We start from the raw sequence: 26,022 nt of genomic DNA, 5'->3' as shown, positions 1-26,022 counted from the left end.
CTAAACCGGCAGTCGGACATCCCTCACAATCCTGGACTGCTGGCTCCTAAACACTCACCTGCCTGCCTGCCTGATTGCCCCCTAACTGCTCCCCTGGCGACCTGATTGACGCCTAACTGCTCCCCTGCTGGCATAATCATCCCCAACTGCCCTCCCCTGCTGGCCCTATCGCCCCCAACTACCTTCCCCTGCAGGGCTGAGGGGACTGGGGGATTCTGGCTAGATGAGGTGGGGCTGAGGGGACTGAGGGACTCCGGCTGGATGAGGTGTGCGGTGCCTGCCACCCCCCAGCAGGGCTGAGGGAATGGGGGACTGAGGCTGGATGAGGCGGGGCTAAGGGGACTGGGGGACTCCAGCTGGATAAGGCAGGGCTGAGGGGACTGGGAGACTGAGGCTGGATGAGGCGGGACTAAGGGGACTGGGGGACTCCAGCTGGATGAGGCAGGGCTGAGGGGACTGGACACCGCCATCTTGTGGCTGTGGGTACCACCATCTTTTGAGGGTGTGACAGTCAATTAGCATATTCCCGCTTTATTGGCTGTGGGTGCTGCCATATTTGTGAGGGTGTGGTGATCAATTAGCATATTCCCTATTTATTAGATAGGATCGCAGGCAAAATAATATTTATAAAACATGTAAAGCATGTAAAAAAATAACTCTGCATGCCCATCATTGTGCTTAAGAAACATTATTACCAATATCTTTGAAGTCTCTCAATGATCTTCCCAACTAAAGTTTATACATTTAACATTTCATAGTCGAGCATAAGCATCAGGTTTTCAGGGTAACTGGTAAAGAGAAACAAAGCCACAAGGAGAGGGTAGAGGGAGGTACACTGATCTAGCTAAAAGTCACAATGTGGAAGAATTCAGGTTATATATGAAATGAGTAATTTAAGGACTAAGTCAGTTTCACACATAGGTGAAACAGAGTTCACTTTAACAGGGTACAGATGAGTCAGTCTTTTGTGGGCCAAGAGATATTCCCTAATCCTGGTAGGATCTGTTCTGTATATTTAACTTTGGTGTAGTCAAGTTTACTTGTACCTTCCCTTTATCCACTGCCAATGTGAAGAAGAAATAGGATTTAGGGAAAATGCTTTAATTCAGGGGTTTTGATTCAAATGCCCTGGAACTCACCTTAACTCACCTTTATGTTTCTAAACTTCTTCCTTTCTCATGAAGCATTGTAACTTCCATCTTGGGTAAAAACTGCTGTTTAAAATTTTAAATTCTGGCTTCTGTAAACGTTTGCTTGCTTAAATAATAGGGAAAAAATAAGACTACTCCCATTCCAGAGAGGCCATAAACTATGTCCCAGACAGAGTTGTCAGTGTGGGCATCTGGCCAGGCTTTGAGATATGGTCTCACGGCAGTCCCAGCATACAGGACGTTTTCTCAGAAGGTCCAGAAGTCTGGTTCCAAATTTGGAAGACAAAGAGCTGAAAAACGTATAAATAGGAAAGATTTCCACCATGTTGGGCCCCAGAATTTGAGAAGCAATATTTCCTCTGGGCCCGCTAGCGCTAGCGAAATGAAAAAGACTCCAAATAAATTTGGCTTATTAGTTAAGGCGTCTTCTGATTTACAATATAACACTCACATATCCTAACCTCTCCAACTCCCTAAAATCCTTCCACTGTGCCCACATGAGTAACGTGCCTAATATCCTCAGCCTCTTTTCTAAATGTTCCCTGCACCTTCTTATTTTAGCTCCATATTTTTTCAAAAACCAGGACCCATAGTAAGGAATAAATTCTATATTGAAAATATTGCACATTTATATACATACTCACAACTGAAACAAGATTAGAAAAATAACTTTCTAAAACAAAGCTATATTATATTTTACTAATATGCAAATTAACAAATAATTCAAAAACACGAAATTCTTTTTAAGAGTTGTTTATATATACTGTTTTCAGTTGTTGTTTATGTATACTGTTTTCTTTCTTATATTTCCTCCCATCAGGATTTTACTTCCTCTATTCCACCAAAACAGCTCTTATGAGGGTCACTGATGACCTCCACATTGCTAAATTCAATGAATACTTCAGTCCTCATCCTACTTTTTGTATGAGCATTTGACCCATCAGTAGCTTTGATGTGGTCCATCACTCCCTCCTCAAAACATATTCTTTATTTGATTTCCAAGACTTCCCTCCTAATTCACCGAGAGTTCTGTTTCCTTTACTGCTTCTCCTAATATCTGATCTCTAAACATTGGGAGTACCCGAGTTTTCCTCTGACATCTCTATTGAAATGCACTTCCTTGGCTATCTCATCCTGTTGAATGGCTTTAAATTCAATATCTAGGCTAACTTCTAAATTTTCGTCTCTAGTCCAGATCTCTCCTCTGAACTCTACTCATACCCAACTCCCATTAAGAGCATCTCAAACTTCATATGCCCAAACCCAACTTCTACTCCTTCCTTCCCACAAAAGTACTCTTTATTCAGACTTCTCCATCTCATTAAATTCCATTTGCCTAGGTCAAAACCTTGTCATCCTGACTCTTTCATATTCCACCTGTAAATCTATTGGCAAATCCAGAGCTCCATTTGCAAAATACACTCAGCTCCAACCACTACTACCCATTGGTCCTAACAGGTTGGCCTGCTTCTTCCCTTAAAACTTATTATCTGTTTTCAACATAGCAGCCAGAAGGCTCTTCATATAAATGCAACCATGCAACACCTTTGATTCAAAATCCTCCAATTGATTCCCAGCTCCAAGTAAATGCTGAAGATCTTACAATAGCCTACAAATGACCTGACCCCTCACTGCCCATCTTACCTCTGTCTCTTCAATCTCTCCTCCTTGCTCAAGTCCACTCAGCTGCACTGGTTTCTTTGCTGCTTCCTAAACATGCAAAACATGCTGGTCTTAGGGCCTTTGTACTTGTCACTTCCTTTGCCTGGGAGGTTCTCCCTCTATTTATGTGAGTGGCTCTCATTTCCTTCAGATCTCTACTCAAAGGTCACCTCAATAAAGTTTCCTGACCTTTCTTTTTAGAAAGGCATCCCACTTCCAATTTCACTCTGCCTAACCCCTTTCCCTACTTCACTTTTCTCTACATGTATCACTATCTGCCACCTTATAAAGTTCCCACCACTATAAGCAGGAATTGTCATGTCTTGTTCACTGCTGTCTCCTAAGAAACTCGAATAGTGCCTAGCACACAAAGTTAAATAAGATTTAGCCAATCAATGATTCTCATCAGTGATATTTCTATCTCTCCCTTCCTCTCTCAAATCAAAAATATATTAAAGAATAAAAACAGCCCAACCAGTGTCACTCAGTGGTTGAGTATTGACCTATGAACCAGGAGGTCACGATTCAATTCCCAGCCAGGGCATATGCCCAGGTTGGGCGACTTGATCCCCAGTGTGGGGCATGCAGGAGGCAGCCGATGAATGATTCTTTCTCATCATTGATGTTTCTATCTCTCTCCCTCTCCCTTCCTCTCTAAAATCAATAAAAATACATATTTTTTTAAAAGAAAAAAACTTCAAAAAATAAGTAAATAAGATTTGCTGAAATAAGTGACTTTCCTGAACCTCTGACCACTCTCCAACTGTATTAAGTATTAAGGGAGATAATATCCAAAAATATCTTAGAAGGCAAGTAAGCTGCCTTCATAACTCAATTTAACCTGGCACATATTTGGGCAATTAAAATATGCTAAATATATAAAATATTGGCTGATTGTGATGAAAAATGGTAAAATGCCACTTAACCTGTATAGAAAGCTTAAGCCATAGAACAACCCATTTTGCAAAGTTTACGTAACACACAATGAATATTCATTTATTAAAAGAAATATGTACTGATATGCTGGGCATATTTGGTTTCTCCATGCAAAACCTCAGAAAGAAATAGCATTTATATATTAACATCTTCTGCAGCTAAACGGACTAGAAAATATCCCATGTGCCATGGACACCAAACTTCAGACTAAACTGAAACAATATGATCTAAGAATTTGAATGGAGAGAGATATATAGTCAAATGAATGAGAGATGGAACTACAAGGTGGAGATGAAGCGAGAATAGCTTGGCCAACCATATTAGGTGTGTGCATGATGAGCACGTGGAGGAGGCCAGAAGAGAGTGGCAGAAAGACAGGAGAAGGTGCAAGGAGGAAAATGACAATATGACTTTCAAAAGACAATACAGCTTTGGTTCCTGATTGGTTGGGCCCAGACCTTGTGACACTCAGCTTCAGCTAGGGTTTCTTAACCATGGATTCTCATTAACATTGTTTTGTAATTGGTTGTATCTTTATAATACTCTTTACCCTGAGTAGATTTCTTTCTATAGACTCTACCCTTAACCATATATATTCCAAAGAAAAATATTCAGATAGTCAAGATTAAAAAATATTTATCATTTATTTTTAAAGGCATCAGTAAAAAGCTTAACATACTAAGAAAGTTACAATATACAAATGTGTTGACAGATTGACTTTTCTGCACTATATGTGACCTTGAGTTTCTTTTAATTACTCACATTTCCATTGTTCAGTTATTCAAACTGGTTATTCCCTACAAATACCTGGCTGGTTACTTAAGCACAAGTCACATACAACAAAGGTAAATGTAGAAGATTGTGCCATTCAACCAAGTGCTCATGAAGAAAAGATGAAAACTGTTCACATCGACCAGGGCATATCAAAACACCCTTCTCCTTGGGAGAGAGCTGCACCTTAATTTGAAAGAAAAAAAGTCTAGATATAATTATGAAAGTTAAAAACCTGTTTTCTTATAAAATCATAAAGGAGAGAGGAAATGGAAAGCAATACACTCATCAAGGTAAATAAAACTAGAATAAAAATATGCTAATACTAATTTCTATCTATGGAATAGTTAAATAGACTAATTGTGAAATTCATTTGGAAGAGTAAATGGGAATAGAGAATATTTTTTCAAAATTTAAGGAGCACTGGTATTTGATGTCTTATATTATAAAACAATGATCAAAATCACATGTTAGAAACAATTTGGGTTTGCTGTACTTGAATTCTCACTGAAATTACTAACAGTTATTTATCACATCTTTTTATGCTTCTGTATACTTTTTGTAAAACGAATTAAAAGGAAATACAGGTGACTCTTGTTATTCACAGAAGTTATGTTCTAAAAAGTCACCAAAACATGGAATTTATAAATACAAAGCCATCACTCCTAGAAGAAATACTGCGCTAAGTTCCTGAAAGTCTCTGATCACATTTTTATCAACCAATAGATAAATAACCTTGTTTTGTGTGTTTCCATTGAAACACATGTTATTAATAGATAGTACTGATGCATTAACACTGAACTCACAGCCAACAGCACTATATCTCATGCCCAAAATGAAGCTTAACTAACATATGTATTTTCGCTGCAAGGCACACATCAGAGTTCTTGCGCTTGGGAAACACTAGATAACCCTTCTGCATAATGGCTGAGGGCCATTTTAAAGCATGAAATCAAAAGGCACAAAAATGTAGCACTAAGATTGTGAAAAGGATACTTATTTATAGTATGAGTACTGAAACAAGAAAACAGTATTGCTCAACATCAGCTGGGAACATCTATGTCAGGTGACTCAAATTTTTCACCTTTCTGCACCTGTCCATGAATTATAGCGAAAGTGCCACAAATACTGATCCTGGAGTTACAGATCAATTTTAGCAAGTAGGCAAATTTGCAAATCCAGAATCTGTGAATGAGGATTTACAGTAGATAAAATTTTATAAGCAAAAATTTAAAAGAGAGCAAACACAAATATTTAAAATGTAATAGGGGAATAACCATATAGACACAGGAAAAAAAATGAAACAAAACATTAGAAGAAAATCCAAAAGCCATAAAGAAGGAATGAATCTGACTATATGAAAACAAAGTAGTATGACTACATAAAAAGCAAATATTTCTATCAAAATGACAACTGCTATCACTATAAGCAAGGTCAAACAAAATGACAAACTAGTTGTAGAAAAAAGTACCTACAACTCTTATCACAAAGGGATGGTTACCATTGCAAAGAATTCTTGCAAATCAAAAGGAAAAACATATCCAAGTTGAAAAGTGTGTAAAGGTGATGTTCATCAAGTTTTCAGAAAAGATACATAGCTCTCAAACACATAAAAAGATGCTAAACTTCACAATAAAATAATTATAATAAGACGATCATTTTCAACTATTAGATTGACAAAGACCTAAAGGTTTGATAAATTACTGGATTGGCTGTGGGAAACAGGAACTCTCAAACCATGTTGGTGGGAATATAAATTAACACAATTTCTACTGAGAGCAATTTAACAAAAATCTATTAAAATTATAAATGCATATCCTCTTCAATCCCAGCAGTTCTATTTATTTAATTTTAGAAATGTGCTCAAACATCTACAAAAAGAATTATGTAAAAGAATAATGACTATATATTAAACAGCAAACGATTACAAACAGCCTAAACTTCCATGCATAAGAGGTCAATTAAATAAGCATGATGTACATTTACACATAAGAATATCCTGCAGCTATTTAAAACAAGAGTTTTATACACTGATATGGAATACATATACATCTAAATATAAACAAGAAATAATGCAGAAAAAGCACTTACTTCTTAAGGAATACTGTATGAATTACCTATAAAAATAAAAAAAAGTTTAAAAAATTGATACATCTTATCAGATTTATTTTAATTACGTATTATTTTTTATGATCAATAAATGCACACAGCAAAAAAATACAAAAGGGTACACTGTGAAGTCTCCCTCACATGGCTTTGTCTTCTCCTCTTCAAAGGTAACTAGAGTATCACCCTGAGATGATAATCAATGCATATACATGTACATAAATATATGTTTACACAAATAGCAGGCAGTATAATATACATAGTTCTGTGTCTTATTTTCATTTAAATATATCTTCCTGTCAAGAATGCTACACATAACAAGCAACAATGTAGTTAAACAAACAAAAGAATTACAAGAATAAATTAAATATTAGTTCAAATTTTAAAACTTTTTTTATAAAAAAGAATAACCACGAAGAATAATTCTTAAACTATAACAAGTAGATATTCTTAACAATTAGACAAGTATGAAAAATGAGGGCATTATTAACTAGTTTATTCTTTTGAGGAAGCACTATGACAACATATGATGATCTATAGAACTATTTAGAATTTGAAGCCCAAACTTAAAATTAATCAATACACAAAAATAATTCTACAAAACAGTGTTTAAAAAAAAAAAAAAGCCAAAAGTAGCCCTAGCTGGTTTTGCTCAGTGGATAGAGCATCGGCCTGGGGACTAAAGGGTCCCGGGCTTGATTCCGATCAAGGGTATGTACCTTGGCTGCAGGCTCCTGTCCCTGGTTGGAGGCATGCAGGAGGCAACCAATCAACATGTCTCTCTCTCATTGGTGTTTTTCTCTGTCTACCCTCTCCCTTCCACTTTCTAAAAATCAATGGAAAAATATCCTCAGGTGAGGATTATTTTTAAAAAAGAAAAGAAAAAGAAAAAAGCTAAAAGTAGATTACTGCCATATATATAATAACCCCAAATGTGATATATTAATCTTACATACTTGAGAGATATAGAGGTAATGTTGTTTAGTACATTTTTTTAAGCCACCACAATACAATAGACCAGTGATTTTTCAACCAGTATGCTGCAAGAATTTTTAAAACATTCAATACCTGACTAGTCAGGAGTACTGACCTCTTTTCCTTAGATAATCAAATAAAAAAAAACCACAACAGCTAACATAATAGCCATCCAGTGTGAATGAATAAAAGTTGTATCTATTTTGTCAGATCAGCAAAAAATAATTGACTGATGTGTTGCAAAATTTTAGTAATTAGTTTAAAGTGTTCCACAGGATGAAAAATATTGAAAATTGCTGTAATACTAAACTTTCAGAAAACATGTAACAATTGAAAATTCATTGTTTAAAAATAGTAGGAATAGCTGGTAGTGTACTTGTTTTCCTGCCAGATTATAAAACTCGGCACAATATACAGGGTGGGGCAAAAGTAGGTTTACAGTTGTTTGTATAGAAAATAATCAGTAATAAATAATAATATAAGAATGAACTTTTGCATATCACAATGGTAAACCTACTTTTGCCCCACCCTGTATGATACAACTGTTTTCAGGCACTGGACAATACAGTGTATAGGGCTGAAATCCTTGAGAAAGGGAAACACATAAGGTGAACTTCACTTTCACCCCTTTCTTAGCTGGACACAATTTTCAAATTGCAGCATGGAAAGTGAAACTTGAGTCAAGAGTATTGTTCTTGGGTGGAAGAAATAGATTGTAGTTTGGGTCTTGGAATAAGGCAGCTGGAATTTGAAGAGGCAAGTCTAAAGAGTGATTTGAAGAGAAGGACCTACAGAAATTTGTATAGGATTTCCATTTAGGTCCTTGACCAAATCCTAAATGATGTATACATAGGACAAAATTCCACAAAGCCTGGAAGAAACAGTTGCTGGGGTGATGTGGTAGGGGACTGAGAGCTGAGTAGAGAATTCTGAGGTGGTACATACAGAGTTCCATCATTTGCTGTGTGGCCCAAAGCAAGTCATTTCACCTCTATGAGCCTTTCTCATCTGTGTAAAATGGGAATAATTATAGTATCTAACTCGATGGTGCTATATGGATTAAATGAAATATCTACATCTAGCACACACAGTAGTGACTCAAAAAAAAAAAAGCTATTATCATTAAAGAAAAATTTCACATGGCAGTTTCTAGTTTCCTGTACAATAAAAACACAAATTAATAGATACCTAAGAGTCTACTGAAACCAAGATTTATAAAATAAGATTTTTTAACTCTTAACCAGAAGTCTTTATGTAAACACAAAGACTCAATAATACTCAGATATACGGCTTCACCTCTGTCTTCTGCCTGGAAACCAAGAACTGGTTTTATTTAAAATGGGCTATAGCTCAACTCACAATTATATACCATTTTAAAATGTGCAAGGTCAATTTATGTCACAATAACTGGTAATGAAAAAAATCAGAATTTCAAACCTCAAAAATTAGTTTATCTAAAAGCTATTCTAATTTTGGTTTCTTCAAAATGTTATATATATTCCCTTACAATTAACTTTCAAAACCATTCATCTACTTGCAGGATTGCTATAAAGAAAAGTCTTCTTTAAAGCTAACAAAAAGTAGAGCTGATGTTTAATCTTTCATGATGGGTGAAAGATTTGATCTGAAAACAACTTGAAATCTCTCCTCCATTTACCATTCTCTCTTCTTGTATATTCCCTCCATCCTATGCTCTTTAAGCAAAAAACTGTGCCAGATAGTGTAGACCAGTGGTCGGCAAACTCATTAGTCAACAGAGCCAAATATCAACAGTACAACAACGATTGAAATTTCTTTTTAGAGCTAAATTTTTTAAACTTAAACTATATAGGTAGGTACATTGTTATTAACTTAATTAGGGTACTCCTAAGCTGGCCTTTGCTAAAAACTCAAGGGGCCAAAGAGCCGTGTGTGGCTCACGAGCCGCAGTTTGCCGACCACTGTTGTAGACATAAAGAATGAGATGTAGTGCCATGCTTCTAACGACAGAGGAAAGACAAATATATACACATAAAGAAAACATAATGAAAAAAGATATGTAATAGAAACAAGTAGAGAGCAGAGTCAAAGAGGGAAAATTATACAAATGGGGAGATAAGAAGGCTGACTGGCATTAGGAACAGAGGTAAGACATTTGAGCTACCATGGGCCTTGAAATATACAATGCTTCTGGCTTTGTGCACTTTCTGTCTAGAAGACTTTAACCCATTTCATCCCCTGCCTAATTTTTCTCTTCATCCTTTTAGACTTGGCTCAATAACCTAGCTGAAGAACGTTAAGGAAATGAAAAATGACTTTAATCAAAGAATGAAATACAGGTAATTATCATTTATTTATTTATTTTTAATTCTATCTTAATTTTATTGTTGAAATTACTACAGATGTTCCTCCTCTTTGCCTCCCTGAGTAATTTTACTTTCAAATGTGATTTATGTAATTTAAAAAATACCCATCCCAGAAATGCATCTCCCATTTTGAAAATCAAAAAGGAAATATGGTTTTCAAAATTTGCGCCGAAACCGGTTTGGCTCAGTGGATAGAGCGTCGGCCTGCGGACTCAAGGGTCCCAGGTTCGATTCCGGTCAAGGGCATGTACCTTGGTTGCGGGCACATCCCCAGTAGGGGGTGTGCAAGAGGCAGCTGATCGATGTTTCTCTCTCATCAATGTTTCTAACTCTCTATCCCTCTCTCTTCCTCTCTGTAAAAAAATCAATAAAAAATATTAAAAAAAAAATTTGCTTTTCAAGGCAACATGGAAACATCTACCAAAAGTCATAATAATAATGGCATACTTACTCCTTAATTAAAATGTGAGCACCTTCCTTCTTTTTGATTTTGTTTGAAACCCTGTAAGGAAAATAAAGAAATTTAAAAGAATAGCATACAAATATGAATAAACATTTTATTTCACGTAAGACATTTTACTAATTCTATTTAACAAAATAATATTGAAAAATAAGTTTATAGCCTTATAATGCTCTTTAAAAGTGATCAGAGCCATGGCCAGTATGGGTCAGTAGTTATAGAGTACTTGCCCTTGACCCGAAGCCGGTTTGATTTCCGATCAAGGGCACATACCTGGGTTGCAGGTTCAATCCCTGGCCCTGGTCAGGGTGTCTCTCTCACATCAATGTTTCTCTCCCCCCGACCCTTAGATTCCACACTCTAAAAATTCAATGAAAAAAAATACCCTCAGATAAGGATTAACCAAATTCCCCTGTCCAAAACAGGAAGACTAATGAGATTGAAAAATAATTTAGAAAGTGTGTCATCAAATTAGAAAATGTATAGCCCTGGCTGGTTTGGCTCAGTGGATAGAGCATCAGCCTTCAGACCAAAGGGTCCCGGGTTCGATTCCGGCCAAGGGCATATGCCTAGGTTGCGGGCTCGGTCCCCAGTGGGGGGGGGGTGGGGGGGGTGGTGGTGGTGCAGGAGGCAGCCGATTGATGATTCTTTCTCATCATTGATGTTTCTCTCTCTCTCTCTCTCTCTCTCCCCCTTCCACTTTGAAATCAATAAAAAAATATTTAAAAAAAATTAGAAAATGTATAATCAAAATAATGTAATAACATGAAAGATTTAAAAATATCCTATATAATAAAAGCCTAATATACAAATTGACCATCACTCCAACACACAAGATGGCTGCCCCCATGTGGTCAAAGATGGCCACCCCCATGTGGACACAAGATGGCCACCACAAGATGGCCAGCAGGGGAGGAAAGGGCAGTTGTGAGAGATCAGGCCTGCAGGAGAGGGCAGTTGGGAGGGACCAGGCCTGCAAGGGAGGGCAATTGGGGGTAACCAGGCCAGCAGGGGAGGGCAGTTAGGGGCAACCAAGCCAGCAGGGGAGGGCAGTTGGGAGGGACAAGGCCTGCAGGGGAGGGCAGTTGGGGGGATCAGACCTGCAGGGGAGGGCAATCAGGCCTTCAGGGGAGGGCAGTTGGGGGGGGGGGGTCAGCCCTGCAGGGGAGGGCAGTTGGGGTGGACCAGGCCTGCAGGGGAGGGCAGTTGGGGGCGACCAAGCCAGTAGGGGAGGGCAGTTAGGGGTGACCAGGCCTGCAGGGGAGGGCAGTTAGGGGTGACTGGGACAGCAGGGGAGGGCAGTTGGGAGCAATCAGGCCAGCAGGGGAGCAGTTAGGCGTTGATGAGGCTGGCAGGGCAGTGGTCAGGGGGTGATCAGGCTGGCAGGCAGAAGCGGTTAGGGGCAATCAGGCAGGCAGGCAGGCGAGTGGTTGGGAGCCAGCAGTCCTGGATTGTGAGAGGGCAGTTGGACATCCATTGAGGGGTCCCAGATTGGAGAGGATGCAGGCTGGGCTGAGGGATACCCCACTCTGTGCACGAATTTCTTGCACCGGGCCTCTAGTATATATATATATATATATATATATTTAGATATATTTTTACTGATATCAGAGGAAGAGAAAGAGATAGAAACATCAATGATGAGAGAAAATCATTGATCGCTGCATGTTCCCCATTGTGGATTGAGCCCGAAACACAGACATGTGCCCTGACCGGGAATTGAACTGTGACCTCCTAGTTCAAAGGTCAATACTCAACCACTGAGCAACATTGGCTGGGCACATGAAAGATTTTTAATTGCACTATAATTACATTAAATGGGGATAATAGAAGAGTAATTTAAGCTTTAGGCAAATAGTTGTATTTTTTAAACTTTAAGGTAGTTTTAAACCCTTAGGATCTGGCTAATTTAACAAATTACCTTTTTAGTCACAAACACAATAAAGTCACAACCACAAAGTGTCAGGAAAAGGTGTTGAATGACCACTTACCATATAGTAACCAGTGTGATAGCCACTCATGTACCAAGAGATTAACATACTTCCCAAAGCATCAGCATCGTCAAGAGAATCTGGACATATGGGAGGAGGTGGGGGAATTATCTGGAAATGAAGAAAAATATACTTTAAAGTCAGTAAACAAAAATGTGAAGTCTGGAGATTCATTTTATGGAGACAATGCTGGATGTTAACTGTATCTTTCCCTAAATTCCATGTTATCTATTAAAATTTTTAAAAATCTGACATTTGAAGAACGTCAACCAGTAACAACAACAAAATTAAATTGAACAATAAAAAAACAATAGGTCACATAAAATGTTTAAACATCTTGATTTGATTAGATATATTTTTCTATTCCTTGAAACTAATTTTCTGTTCCTTTATGAAACTATGGGTAAAAGACCAAGCATAAATACTTTGATGGTTTTCCTTTAAAAAACACCCTAACAGTATTGAAATAAAGGTGTTGGGTGAACATCTGCACTGCCCCCACTCCAACACACACAGTTGGCCAAAAAGTGTCTTTGTATCTAGGCTACTGTTGTTATCTAAAAGTCTACCAGTAGATATCCAAATAGTCTATTTGATCACAAGCAAACATCCAAGCACACCTGGAAAGGAAACACATAAATCCCTGTGTGCAGTATACTTAAATTCTTTCAAACAGGAACTACCTCCCTATAGAATAAGGGATACAATTTCTACCAGGAAGGAAGCAGGCAATATAGGGCTATGAGCTGAGGCAATAAGAGGAATGAATCAGTCTGGTAGAGAAGGGCATTAAAAATTAAAAACAGACCTAACTGGTGTGGCTCAGTGGATAGAGCATCAGCCTGCGGACTGAAGGGTCCCAGGTTCGATTCCGGTCAAGGGCATGTACCTTGGTTGTGGGCACATCCCCAGTAGGGGGTGTGCAGGTGGCAGCTGATCGATGTTTCTCTCTCATCGATGTTTCTAACTTTCTATCCCTCTCTCTTTCTCTCTGTAAAAAATCAATAAAATATATTTAAAAAAAAAATTAAAAACAAACAAATAAAAACCCATCCTGGCCAGATGGCTCTGTTGGTTGGAGCATCGTCCCATACACTAAAAAAAAAGGTTGCAGACTTGCCCTAGCTGGTTTGGCTCAGTGGATAAGACCGTTGGCCTAGGGACCGAAGGGTCCCAGTCAAGGGCACATGCCCGGGTTGCGGACTCAATCCCCAGTAGGGGGCGTGCAGGAGGCAGCCAATCAACGATTCTCTCTCATCATTGATGTTTCTATTTCTCTCTCCCTCTCTCTTCCTCTCTGAAATCAGTAACAGTATTTTTTTAAAAAAAAAGGTTGCACACTTCATTTCTGGTCAAGATACATACCTAGGTTTCGGGTTTGATCTGTGGTCCGAGGGCATATGGGAGACAACCAATCGATGTTTCTCTCTCACATCTATGTTTCTCTCTGTCTCTCTCTGTCTCTCACTCTCTCTCTCAAAATCATTAAACATATCCTCAGGTGAGGATAAAAACAAAACAAAAAACCTGCAAGGTTTGCTTCAAATTTTTACCCATTAGAAACTATGTATGAAAGCAAAGTTTCATCTGAATTGTTTTGTACTTACTGGTGGTCCAGAAGGAAACGGAGGCAGCCAGCATGATAGGAAGGATGGTGGTGGTGGTGGTGGTGGTGGTGGTGGGCCATTAAATTTTAGACCTGGCTGCAAAAGTATTTCAAAGGAAGATTAATTTACTAACTTCAATATGAAAAGAGAAAAAAATATTTAATGTCAAAAGAATTTAAATAACAAATAAAAGATTAAATAGGATTGCATGTATCAAATGCTGAAGTCAAATAAACTCATTAATCTAGATTTTTCTCATTTCCTTTCTATAGAGATTCAGGGAGTAAAATCAAAGTAAGAAAATATTTTAATTACCTTATAAATCAAGAGGTAGTGTTTTTAGCAAGACAGTTCAATCATAAAACAATATATCCCACAATTTCATTATCTAGATTGTATAATCTTTTTTATTGATGTCCTTTTAGTAGTTACATATGCTAATTTACAGCATATATTGTAAAAATTAGTAAATCTCTCACTTAACAAGGAAAATCAGGCCCCTAAGATCAAAGAAGTATGAGATACACATACATATATACAGACACACACATAAATTGATTTGATCATTCTAGAAACTGTAATATAATGTAAATCTCAAGAAAAACCTTGCAACCCTGGTTCAATGGTTAGAGCATCAGCCCACGTGCCAGAGGGTCTCAGGTTTGATTCCTGGTCAAGGGCATGTACCTGGTGCAGATGTGTCTCTCTCACATCAATGTGTGTCTCTCTCTCCCCCTCCCCACTCCTTTCCATTCTTTCTAGAAATCAATGGGAAAAATATTCTCATGCCTTAGGTCAGGATTTAAAAAAAAAAAAAGAAAGATCTTGAAGAAAATGTTAAGAAAAAGGTTTTTGGTTTTGTTTTTAAATATATTTTATTAATTTTTTACAGAGAGGAAAGGAGAGGGATAGAGAGTTAGAAACATCGATCAGCTGCCTCCTGCACACCCCCCACTGGGGATGTGCCTGCAACCAAGGTACATGCCCTTGACCGGAATCGATCCTGGGACCCTTCTATCCACTGAGCCAAACCGGTCAGGGCAGGAAAAGTTTTAATAAATCATACTTGATATCTTTATTTTTAAAATTTTATTATTTCCTCAATACCATAACCTCCAAGGAAATCACTGCTTTATACAAAACAACTAGACAGGGACATACTTGGGTTCTACAATATAACCTAAAATAAATCTTTTTTAAAGTTGATTTGTTACTTATAACCAAAAGAACCATAAAGGAAAACAATATTTACATTTACTCCATAACAGTTTGGGAGCTTCTTAGGATTTTACCTGTAGTAGATGTAAATACTGTATTCTCTTCCAATCCTATCTAATAAAAGAGAAACATGCAAACTGACTGTACCTCTGCTATGCCCACCAGCCAATCAGAGTAGTATCCAAATTAACCCAACTAAAGATGGTGGTGGCCACTGAGCTGGAGCGAGCAGGAGGCTTGGGTTGCCCCGGTGATGGAGGAAGCCAAGCTTCCCGCCAGCCCTGGCTGGCCCTGGCCTCCGCTCAAGGCTACAAAGTTTCAATTATAGAAGATAAATAAATCCCAGATACATGCTTCCAGCTGGCCCTGGCCTCCGCTCAAGGAGGTGCTGAAAAAAAAAAAAAAAAGAGGAAAAAAAAGGAGGGGCTGGGAGCTTGGGTCACTGGGGGGTGATCAGGCCAGGATGGGATGGCAGTTGTGGGTGATCAGGCTGGTGGGGGGCGGGGCCGTTGGGGGGTAAGCAGACCAGCGGGGGGCCAGTTGGAGGCGAGCAGGCCGTCAATGGGGGTCAGTTGGAGGTGATCAGGACAGCGGAGGGGTGGGGGGGTGAGCAGTTTGGAGTGAGCAGGCCAGCAAGGGGGGACAGTTATGGGTGAGCAGGCTGGCGGGGGGGCATTTGGGGGCAAGCAGGTCAGCGGGAGGGGGCAGTTGGGGGCAAGCAGGCCGGCAGGCAGAGTGGTTAGGGGCAATCAGGCAGGCAGGCAGGCAGGTGAGCAGCTGGAGACAGCAGTCCCGGATTGTGAGAGAGATGTCCAACTGCCGGTTTAGGCCCGATCCCTGTAAACCAGCAGGACATCCTTCAAGGGGTCCCAGATTGGAGAGGGTGCAGGCCGGGCTGAGGAACACCCCCCTCCCCTTGCACGAATTTCATGCACCGGGCCACTAGTTTTTACATATTTCACACAAGTGACTTGGGGAACTATGAGGATAGTCAGCTGATAAAATATCATACTTTCTAACTTAAGTTCACTACATTATTAGTCTAATACCTAATACTGCATAAAAGTAGTTGAAAAAGCTTTTCATTATAAAGTATTCTGCATTACTATCATATTTCCTCTCTGAAGAATTCTCAAGTGTGTATTTATAACACCTACAGAAAGCCACCAGTTTCATGGGAAAATCTACAATTCTCCTAATGGAAGGTTTGAATATTTGTTTAATGTTTCAATATTATTAACTACTAGAGGCCTGGTGCACAAAATTCGTGCGGGGGGGACAGCAGGAAAGGTCCCTTAGCCTGGCCTGCACCCTCTCCAATCCGGGACCCCTTGGAGGATGTCTGACTGCTGGGATGTCCCTGCGGGATCGGGCCTAAACCGGCTGTCGGACATCCCTCTCGCAATCCAGGACCGCTGGCTCCTAACCACTTGCCTGCCTGCTGGCCTGATCCCTAACTGCTCTCCCCTGCCGGCCTGATCCCCCTACATGCTCTCCTCTGCCAGCCTAATCACCCCTAACTGCCTCTGCCTCAGCCCCACCATCATGGCTTTGTCCGGAAGGACGTCTGGTCTAATTAGCATATTACCCTTTTATTAATATAGATTTTCTGGGAAACCTTTTCTGTGTAAAAATTACCTTTCCTGGTCCCAGTCCTGATCTTGGCATGGGGGGTGGTGGAGGGAGAAAATAGTTCCATGGAGCAGCTCTTGACTTGATGTTATTTGGTTTGTTTCCACGAGACCTGGAGGAGTTCTCACTTTCATCTGTTGAAATTTGACTTTCATTCTTTAAAAAGAAAAAAATATACGTATTGCTGTTATATAGGTTTCATTAAGAAAAATGTAATGCCTCAGTGGATCAAACTGACAAGTTGTTATATCATGTAGTTTCTCATCTCGTCTCTACTTTCAAGAACTTTATTTTTTGTATCCTTACCTCTTGAGCATTCTGTTCTATATTATTAGCTACATCAGATGTTGGGGAAAGTAGATCAGACAGATTTTGCTCCTCTCTATTTCCATATCCAGTGTAAACCACAACACAGGTTTCTCTCTTAAAATCAACTGAAGCAATGGTAGCTGGGTAAATGCAGCCATCTTCTGACCAAATGGCCGAACATTTGTCACCAACTTTCCACTACAAAAACAAAAAAGATACACATACACATAAACACATTTCTTTTAAAGAGGGTAAACTATTTTCTTGTTTGGGTGGGGTAGGATCGGGGATGGGGGTAGTCTCCAGTTAACTAATCTGGAAGGCAGAATGAAACAGTGAAAAAGACTTGGAGCCCAAAACACATAAATGTGAATTCCAATATAAATATAATGTAATCCTGTCATATAATATAAATTCTGCCATTTTTATAATCATGGGCAAGTTTTTTAATCTCTTTGAGTATTATTTTCCTCATCTGTTAAGTAGATATAATATAACCTACCTCACCTCATTTATTTGTTGTGAAGAATAGAAAGGAGGGAATGTGTGAAGTATCCAGCACCTCTGGGCTGACATACAGCAAATGCTTAACAAATATTAGTTCTCTTCCCCCTTGGTAATGATGAAACTAAAGTGACTAATGAGACACCAAAATATTTAGCTTCCAGGTCTACTGTTTTAAATAGCAGAAAAAACTCTATCTAGAATTTTAGGTTTCTGAGTATTAACAGGTTTAGGCTTTCTGAAGGGAAAAAAAGGATAGCCACCTCTCAGTTTAAAAAGTAAAATACTGCCAATTCAGTTTAAGGCCTTCAGGTATTTCTCTCAAACAGCACTGCCTTCCACCCTCTCCTTCCCATATAAAGTGAACATTGTCCTGAATTTAGTATTAATCAGTCCCACCTAAGTCCTTATACTTTTATTGACATGCATGTTCCTAAACAATAGAAAGTTTAATAGTTTTAGAAATGTTATAATTACATGCCAATGGAAAACATTGCACTAATCACTTAAGTTAAAGATATTTGACACTATTTAATAAGAATGCTATGAAGAAAATCTTTGAAGTTAAATCTCAATATTTTAAAAATAACCTGCTTCAAGGGAGTTGTGGTGTTCTTTTTTTGGCTTTTATTCTTCTTAGCAGGTTTTCTTTTAGGGGTGCCTTTTGGTTTATTTGAAGCTTCAGAAATGTCACCATTCTTTAGAGCATGCTATGAAAATAAGAATAGAAATGTGCATGTTACAAAACGATACAGAAAAAGTCACAATTCAGTTATTAAAAACCTCAGACAGCCTCTACTTCCTATTTCCACCATCTCACATGCTACAGGCATCATATATCTGATAATCAGGTCTAAAGACCCCTTTGTCAGCGAAGAAACTTGCTTAGAGAACAGAGGCCCCCAGCACACTGCCCTGGCTGAGCCTTAGCAGAAGGCAGTACTAACCATGTGAGTGAACCATCCTGAAAGTAGATCCCTCACCCCCCAAGTGAGCCACTCCAGCTGATGCCATGTGGACAGATCATGCCAGATGTATCTGTTAACTGTTAAGATTCATGAGCAGCCTGGGCGGGTAGCTCAGCTGGTTAGTGTCATCCCGATGCACCAAGGTTGTAGGTTCAATTTCCAGTCAGAGCATACAGAAGAAGCAACCAAAGAATGCATAAATAAGTGGAGCAACAGATTGATGTTTCTCCCGCTTCTCTAAAAATCAATAAATTAAAGATTCATTAAGAAATATTTTTTGGGGGAGGACAAAATACACCCATTTAACAAGACTCCTCACTCTAAACCTTTCTGTAACATTAGACTCTGTTGATCATCTTTATTTGTGATATGCATGACAGTTTGGATGACATAGAAACGTAGGGCCCCAATGCTTTTATTTCCTCTCTGATCAAATCTTAAACTTGGGCAGTCTCAACAAAATTTGGCCATCCTTCTTTACCTGATTATGATCATCTACTATTCCTATTATTTCAATAATAACCACTATGCAAACAGACTTCTAAAACTATTATCTACCTTTGACCTTTCTCCTTAGCTCAATTCAACATTTCCTATTACCAATTTCATATCTTCCATTTATCTCAAACTCAACACAACTAAAAGTAAACTATTTTTTCCTCAACTCAGTTCCTTTCCTCTATTCAGACTACTTCCCTCTGCAATATTACCTACCCAATCCCACATTGAGCCCCATTTTATTTTATTTTTCATATATTTTTATCGATTTCAGAGAGGAATGAAGAGGGAGAGAGAGAAACATCAATGATGAGAGAGAATCATTGATTGGCTGCCTCTTGCAAGCCCCCTACTGGGGATCGAGCCCGCAACCTGGGCCCTGGTTCACAGGCCTAAGCTCAACCACTGAGCTACCGGGGTCGGCTTTGAGCCCCATTTTAATCTGCACTTTACAGAACTGTCATGGTAACCCTAAGTTAGTGTGCTTCTAGTCTAAGTGCATACTGGAAAGCATGCTATTGACAAATTTAGAATGCAGCTTCAAGGATGACACACAGGTTTGATCTTCCTACCTTATGGTATAGGAACGACTACATTAAGGAAGTGGATTCTATGCTTGGTGTTCTGAATGAGCCTATGCTGTGCCTGAACTAAGAGGGCTCACATATGGTGCTCAATAAGACCAAATAATTAAAATATATATATATATATATATATATATATATATAAAAATAAGACCAAATACTTTGAGTCAAGTGATGATATTGGACAACTGTGTAAATGTCTTATGTGGGCCACAAAAACAGACCACACTCCCCAAAGAACTATATACTCCAACCACCAGAAACACCTGACTTGGAACCCAACTAATTGGATTTAGGGGAGATTACGTTAATTTAACATATGTAAAGCAGTTAGAAAAGTGCCTAAAACACTGTATACACTCTACAAGTATTAATTACTGCACTACTGCTATTTATCATCATTATTTCAATAAAGACTTGTTAAATGTTTAAAAATTAAAATTCAGACTATCCTTCCACTAATCTGAATTAGATGACTTCCATACGTTTATGCAATGTAAACACATTAAAAGCAACCAATGTTTAAAATTCTAGTTAAATCTCCTCTCTTAAAAGGATCACATATAGACAGGCTACCTACCAACTTCTAAAGGAAAACATCTAATTTAACTAACCAATGTTATCTTTTAATCTTCAAAATTAGAACTAAATAATACATACTTTAATACTTTACTGTAAATGTTATCAACTAATTTTTCCCAAGTGACTAACATGAGGACCTAAGCAAAAATGTAAACATTTCATACCTTAAATGAAGCCACAGCTTTATCGTATGCTTTTATTAGTGCTGTATCATCCCAAATGTCAGAATCATCACTCTGGGAAGGATAAAGAATAAAAACAATTCATGTTTGGATGGATTTCATAAAAAAAGTATGCCAAGAGCCATCTTAACCCAAACATAAAATTAAACTAAAAAATGGGTACTTCAAATCCTAACTATAACCACAAGAAACCTACCTGCTTAGAGATTTTGCAGCATTATCCCCAAAGCGAAACATATGTAAAAGTTCTAAGAGGTATGCCATTAAGTGAATGCTCTACAATTTAATCCCTATCTACCAACCATAAGTGGATTTGTTCAAGAATAACTCACATTTCAATCTTGTCTAAGAGCAGATAAATGGTGTAGTTTGGCCAGCCAGGTAGTATAAGATAAAGGGCGTAGTTTTAGTGGGGAAAAATATGATATTAAGTAATCTGGAAAAGACCTACAACTTATTTCTATTTTTGAATTTAAATTTAATGAATACTTAGTAGAACTTAAACTTAATTCAATAAAAAAATGTTTTGAGCACCCACTACCTACTAAGCACTCATCATTGCGAAGTATATGAAATTATGCTGGCTGCTCCCAAGACAGATGTTCTAATCAGGGATTTAAAACACAAAACAAAAAAGACTGTAAAACAAATATAATAAAATACTGAAATGTGAAGTACAAACATGTTTTAAATGGAAAGAAATAGATTTTCTCCAGTCCAAGATGAAGATACAGAAGATTCTTAACTCACCTCCTCCTACCAACACAATAAATCTACAGTTGTCTGAAACAATTTTCTCTGAGAAAAAATCTAAAAATTAGTTGAGCAACTCCTACACATTGGGCAAATGAAAAAAAAACCACCAATGACAATATCAAAGCAGCTAGGTTTATCTCACGATAAACCCCAACCCTGGGGCAGCAACCCATAATTAAGAGGAAACTCAAGGCCAGAAGCTCCATCCACTGAGCCAAATGAGCCAGGGCTAAAAAACACTGTTAAGAGACTGAAAAACTAAGCCACAAACTGGGATAAAACATTTGCAAATTACCTATCTGATAAAGGTTTTATATCGAGCATATATGAAGAACTCTCAAATCTCAACAAAAGCAAAGCAAACAAACCAATTCAAAAATGGTTTTTGATTGAACAGACACTTTGCCAAAGAAGATATATGGATGGCAAATAAACACATAAAATGATGATCAACATCATCATTCATCAGAGAAATGCTAATTAAAAACCACAAGATGCTACCGCACATCTATTAATGTTTAAAATTAGCACAAGACTGATCATACCAAGAGTTAGCAATGATGTGAAGCAAATGAAACGTTCATACATTGCTAGTTGAAATGTACAACCACTTTGAAAAGTTTGACAGTTTCTTAGAGTTAAAATAATGAATGACCCAGGTATTTACCCAAGAGAAATGAAAGCACATGTTCACATAAAGTCTTCTAAGCTAGTAGTCATGGCAGGTCTATTTGTAACAGCCCCAAACTGAAAACAACCCAATACTCATGAACAGTAAACGAATAAACGTAGAACATTAGAAAATGCAAGCTAACCTATGGTGACAGAAAGTGGATCAGCAGTTGTCTGGGAACAGGAGATGAGAGATGATAGAGAACTATAAAGGCATAAGGAAATTCAAACCAGCCCAACACAGAGATCACATATAGAAGCCCCGAGGCTGTAAGAAAAGATATGGCCAGCCAGTCCCTAGCTGCAGGGACTCAGCTATTGTAGCTTCAGTTACTATATGTATGCAACCACATGAAAGATCTCAAGGGGAAATACCCAGCAAGGCCTTCACAAATTCCTAACACACAGAAACTATGAGAAATAATAAAATGATTATTTTCAAGCTACTAAGTTTTGAGTACTTTGTTACACAGCAACCAAAACAGACTAGGGCTGCCTTTATATTTGTTTCTCAGTCATTACCAGTAGCCGAGGTTTTTCAAGTTATTCCTCATGTTCTGCCATCTTCTACTACTTCTCAATTACCAACACTTCCACCATGCTCTTTTGAGTAACCAACAAACTCTCTACCCCTCTTTAACCTCTTCTCTGAAATCACTATACCAAATGTGGGGAAGAAATCTTCCTTGCTCCTCACTTCCACTTCCAGATTATTCTCCTTCCTTCCTCACTAAAATTCCTAGCTTTCCTCTTTATCCCGCTTCCCCCTCCAGCTATTGGCCAATTTCTATACTTTCTATTTACAATAAAACTCCCTGAACTATTTGCCTTGAATTTCTCTTCTCCCACTCCTGGACTCACCCCCAATCAGATCTCATCGCCACGATTTCACTCAAAATGAATTTTTGATCTTCACTTTTATAAACCTGCTCTACTTTCAGTCTTCCCCATCTCAGCTCATCCGTAAGGGCAACTGACTTCATCATTTCAACTGTTCAGGACAATCTTGAAGTTATCCTTGACTTTTCTCTCTCAAATCTCCACTACTGAATCCACAGGCGACACCTGTTGCCTTTGGTTTCAAAATACACCTAGAATCCAAGTACTCTGTTCTCCTCCGCTAACATCCTGATCTAAGTCAGGATCGTTTTAATAGACTCCTAACTGGTCCCCCCGCTTCGCCCTGGCCTGGCCCCACTCACAGCCCCCAGTCAGAATGGACAAACCAAAGGACGATTAAGTTACGGTAGGGCCTCGGCTCAAAGCCATCAAGCGCCCAAGCTGAGCAGGGAAGGAGCTGGCTGCTAAGGTTCCCAAATGGGAAAATGTGTAGAAACGTTTAGGCGGACCACAGTCCTGCAGTAAACGGACTGGCCGGGTCCTGCCCCGCGGCCGGGGAAGCAGCGCAGGGGCCGGCAATAGGCGCTGGGAGCCCGCCCTGGGCGCCTTCGGGGAGCAGAGCCGGCCGCGCCCTCACCTGGCCGGCGCCGCGCCGGAACAGCACCGAGTCCTCCTGCTCCGGGACGCCGCCGCCACCTCCTCCCCCCATCGCCATGGCCAGGATACCAGCGGTGCGCGGCGTGGGCTGCGTGCCTCGCAGAATGACCATTTCCGCCGCAGGGGCCTCTGGGAGCGGAAGAGTACGGTGGCCCGGGGACCACCGGCGGCCTGGAGGACTTCGCGCCCTCTCCCCCAGTGGTCTCCATCTTTCTTGTTTTGTTTTGTTTTTCCTCTGTATTCTCTCAATTCTTCGGTTTCACTTTTTGATATCTTCGTAGATTCTACCCGGGTATTTTTGAACAGTACATTTTCTTTAAAAATGGTGTTCATTGCAGTGGCTGGAGTGGCTCAGTTGGTTGGAGCAGCCTGGTTGAGGGCACATACCTAGCTTGGGGGTTGATTACCCCCGTAAGGGCGCGTATGGAAGGCAACCCCATAGATGTTTCTCTTACATCAGTGTTTCTTTCTAAAATCAATAATTCTCAGGTGAGGATTTTTTCTTTAAGTGTTCATTGCAGGTGATTTAGAAAATATGGGTAAACCAATACAATAAAAATCACTCGCCCTACCTGGTTTGGCTCAGTGGGTAGAGCATCGGCCTGCGGACTGAAGGGTCCCAGGTTCGATTCCGGCCGGGGGATGCAAGACCGGGTTGGGGCTCCATCCCCAGTTGGGTTGTGCGGGAGACAGCCAATCAATGACTCTCATCATGGATGTTTCTCTCTCTCCCTCTTCCTTCCTCTCTGAAATCAATAAAAAAATATATTTTTAAAAATAAAAATCACCCCATAGGTAACGGATAATACATTTTTTTAAGTGCTTTAACGAGTGTTAGCCTTGCCCTGGCTGGTTTGGCTCAGTGCCTGCGGACCCAAGGAACCTGGGTTCCATCCAGTCAAGGGCATGTACCTTGGTTGCAGGCTCCTCCCCTGCCAGGGCCCTGGTCAGGACACTAGCAGGAGGCAACCAATCAATGTGTCTCTTTCACATTGATGTTTGTCTCTGTGTGTTTTCCTCTCTCTTCCACTCTCCCTAAAAATCAATGGAAAAATATTTTCGGGTGAGGGTTAAAAATAAAAATGAAATAAAGAGTGCTAGCCTTGGCTGGGTAGCTCATTTGGTTAGAGCATTGTACTGATGAGCCAAGGTTGCAGGTTCCATCCTGGATCAGGGCACTTAGAAGACTCAACCAATAAATGCATAAGTAAGTAGAACAACAAATTGATGTTTCTCTCTCTCTTCCTCTTTCTAAAAATCAATAAAAATGTTAGATCCAGAGACATAGAAGCATCGAACAACATCAAACCTCGGAAGGCAGGGGAGGGTGGCTGGGGGACTTGTATGCATGCATATAAGCATAACCAATGGACACAGACAGTAGGGGGGGTGAGGGCATGTGCTGGGGGGTGGGGGGTGGAGGGAGCAGACCAGGGAGAGGTCAATGGGGGGAAAAGGAGACATATGTAATGTAGGGAGTGGTTATAGGGTTAAACCTCGGACTGACCTGCTGGCAAAGCCACAAACAAGTCCCAGCTTAGAGGGCACAGCATAATTAAGCTTGACTTTATGACTGCTCCTTAGATCCTTCCTGGGTAGCTAATGGGCTGTGGGAGGTTCAGCAAGTGCTGCCAAAACAAGTGAAACTCACAAGAACGTTGTAACTATGGTGACCACTACCTTGTTTACCTCTGACTATAAAATAAAGCATCAGCTTGCTGTCTGGATCTGTTCTGTGGTCTCAGCCAGGCACAGAAGGTCCACCTAGACCCAGCTTATTCTCTTTGTCTTTTCTTCATCCTTCACCAGCCCTCCCTCAGGCTCGCTGAACCCTTGGCTGTGTTGGCGCGGCATGATGTAATACTTTCAACAATAATTTAAATCGAAAATAAATAAAAGCAAAAAAAATTTAAATCTTAATTTTCCTGGGCAATTGGTCCAATAACAAGCTATCTGTGAACGTTTAATGTGCAAAATGAGCGCTTTGTAAAAGGTTTTGTTTTTAAGAAGCAAAGTTGTAAGGGAAAGCCTGTAGTTAAGTTTTAAATCTTCTTGGAATTAATAAGGAAGTGCAGCCCTCACTGGCTTGGCTCAGTGGATAGAGCGTGGGCCTGCGAACTGAAAGGTCCCAGGTTTGATTCCGGTCAAGGGCATGTACCTTGGTTGCGGCCACATCCCCAGTAGGAGGTGTGCAGGAGGCAGCTGATCGATGTTTCTCTCTCATCAATGTTTCTAACTCTCTATCACTCTCCCTTCCTCTCTGTAAAAAATCAATATAATATACTTTAAAAAAAAATAAGGAAGTGCATTTGAGCAACTTGTAAGTCATTCTTATTTCACTGACATTTTCATGACTTGGCCATCTGAAAAGACAACATATTTCAATATGTGATTATTATAAAGCAAGTACTTTAGCAGATGAAGCTGTAGGAGGCAAGTTTAATAAATGTTCTTATTCAGTTTTGATCTAATGAAAAAACATGACAATCATAAAAGTAATTCAATTTTAATTGAATTTTGGTGTTTATAGATCTTTATCACCAAAGGCAATTAGGAATTTACCTAAAGAAGTTGACATACTCCCTGCTTAGTTGCTCTCTCTGTTAAAACCATTAC

General features: G+C 39.4%; 1 protein-coding gene across 3 annotated transcripts; it reads right to left on the bottom strand.

Annotated features, from left to right (window-relative positions):
- Positions 1-64: 64 nt before the first annotated feature.
- LOC307113477 (survival of motor neuron protein) lies at positions 65-23,758 on the bottom strand. 3 transcript variants are annotated; one of them, XR_013814842.1, is made up of 11 exons: positions 23,387-23,743; positions 20,464-20,535; positions 18,258-18,377; positions 17,161-17,361; positions 16,861-17,010; positions 14,005-14,100; positions 12,398-12,508; positions 10,398-10,448; positions 6,612-6,637; positions 2,796-4,706; positions 65-1,441 (listed from the first exon to the last, which is right to left on the bottom strand). XR_013814842.1 is itself a non-coding variant. In XM_079795089.1 (10 exons), exons 1-8 carry the CDS (start codon positions 23,516-23,518, stop codon positions 10,401-10,403), a joined length of 930 nt encoding a protein of 309 aa, XP_079651215.1. In that variant the 5' UTR covers positions 23,519-23,743; the 3' UTR covers positions 1,716-4,706; positions 6,612-6,637; positions 10,398-10,400. The 3 variants fall into 3 exon arrangements, 2 of the variants coding, with proteins under 2 accessions (XP_079651215.1, XP_079651216.1); XM_079795089.1 differs by lacking the exon at positions 65-1,441 and having other exon boundaries at positions 1,716-4,706; XM_079795090.1 differs by lacking the exons at positions 65-1,441; positions 14,005-14,100 and having other exon boundaries at positions 1,716-4,706; positions 23,387-23,758.
- Between the last annotated feature and the right edge of the window lie 2,264 nt (positions 23,759-26,022).

Source organism: Cnephaeus nilssonii, assembly GCF_951640355.1.
Source record: "Cnephaeus nilssonii genome assembly, chromosome: 2".
Lineage (NCBI taxonomy): Eukaryota > Metazoa > Chordata > Mammalia > Chiroptera > Vespertilionidae > Cnephaeus > Cnephaeus nilssonii.
Note: the sequence above shows the minus strand (reverse complement) of the source record. Positions and strands in the feature narration are given on the sequence as shown.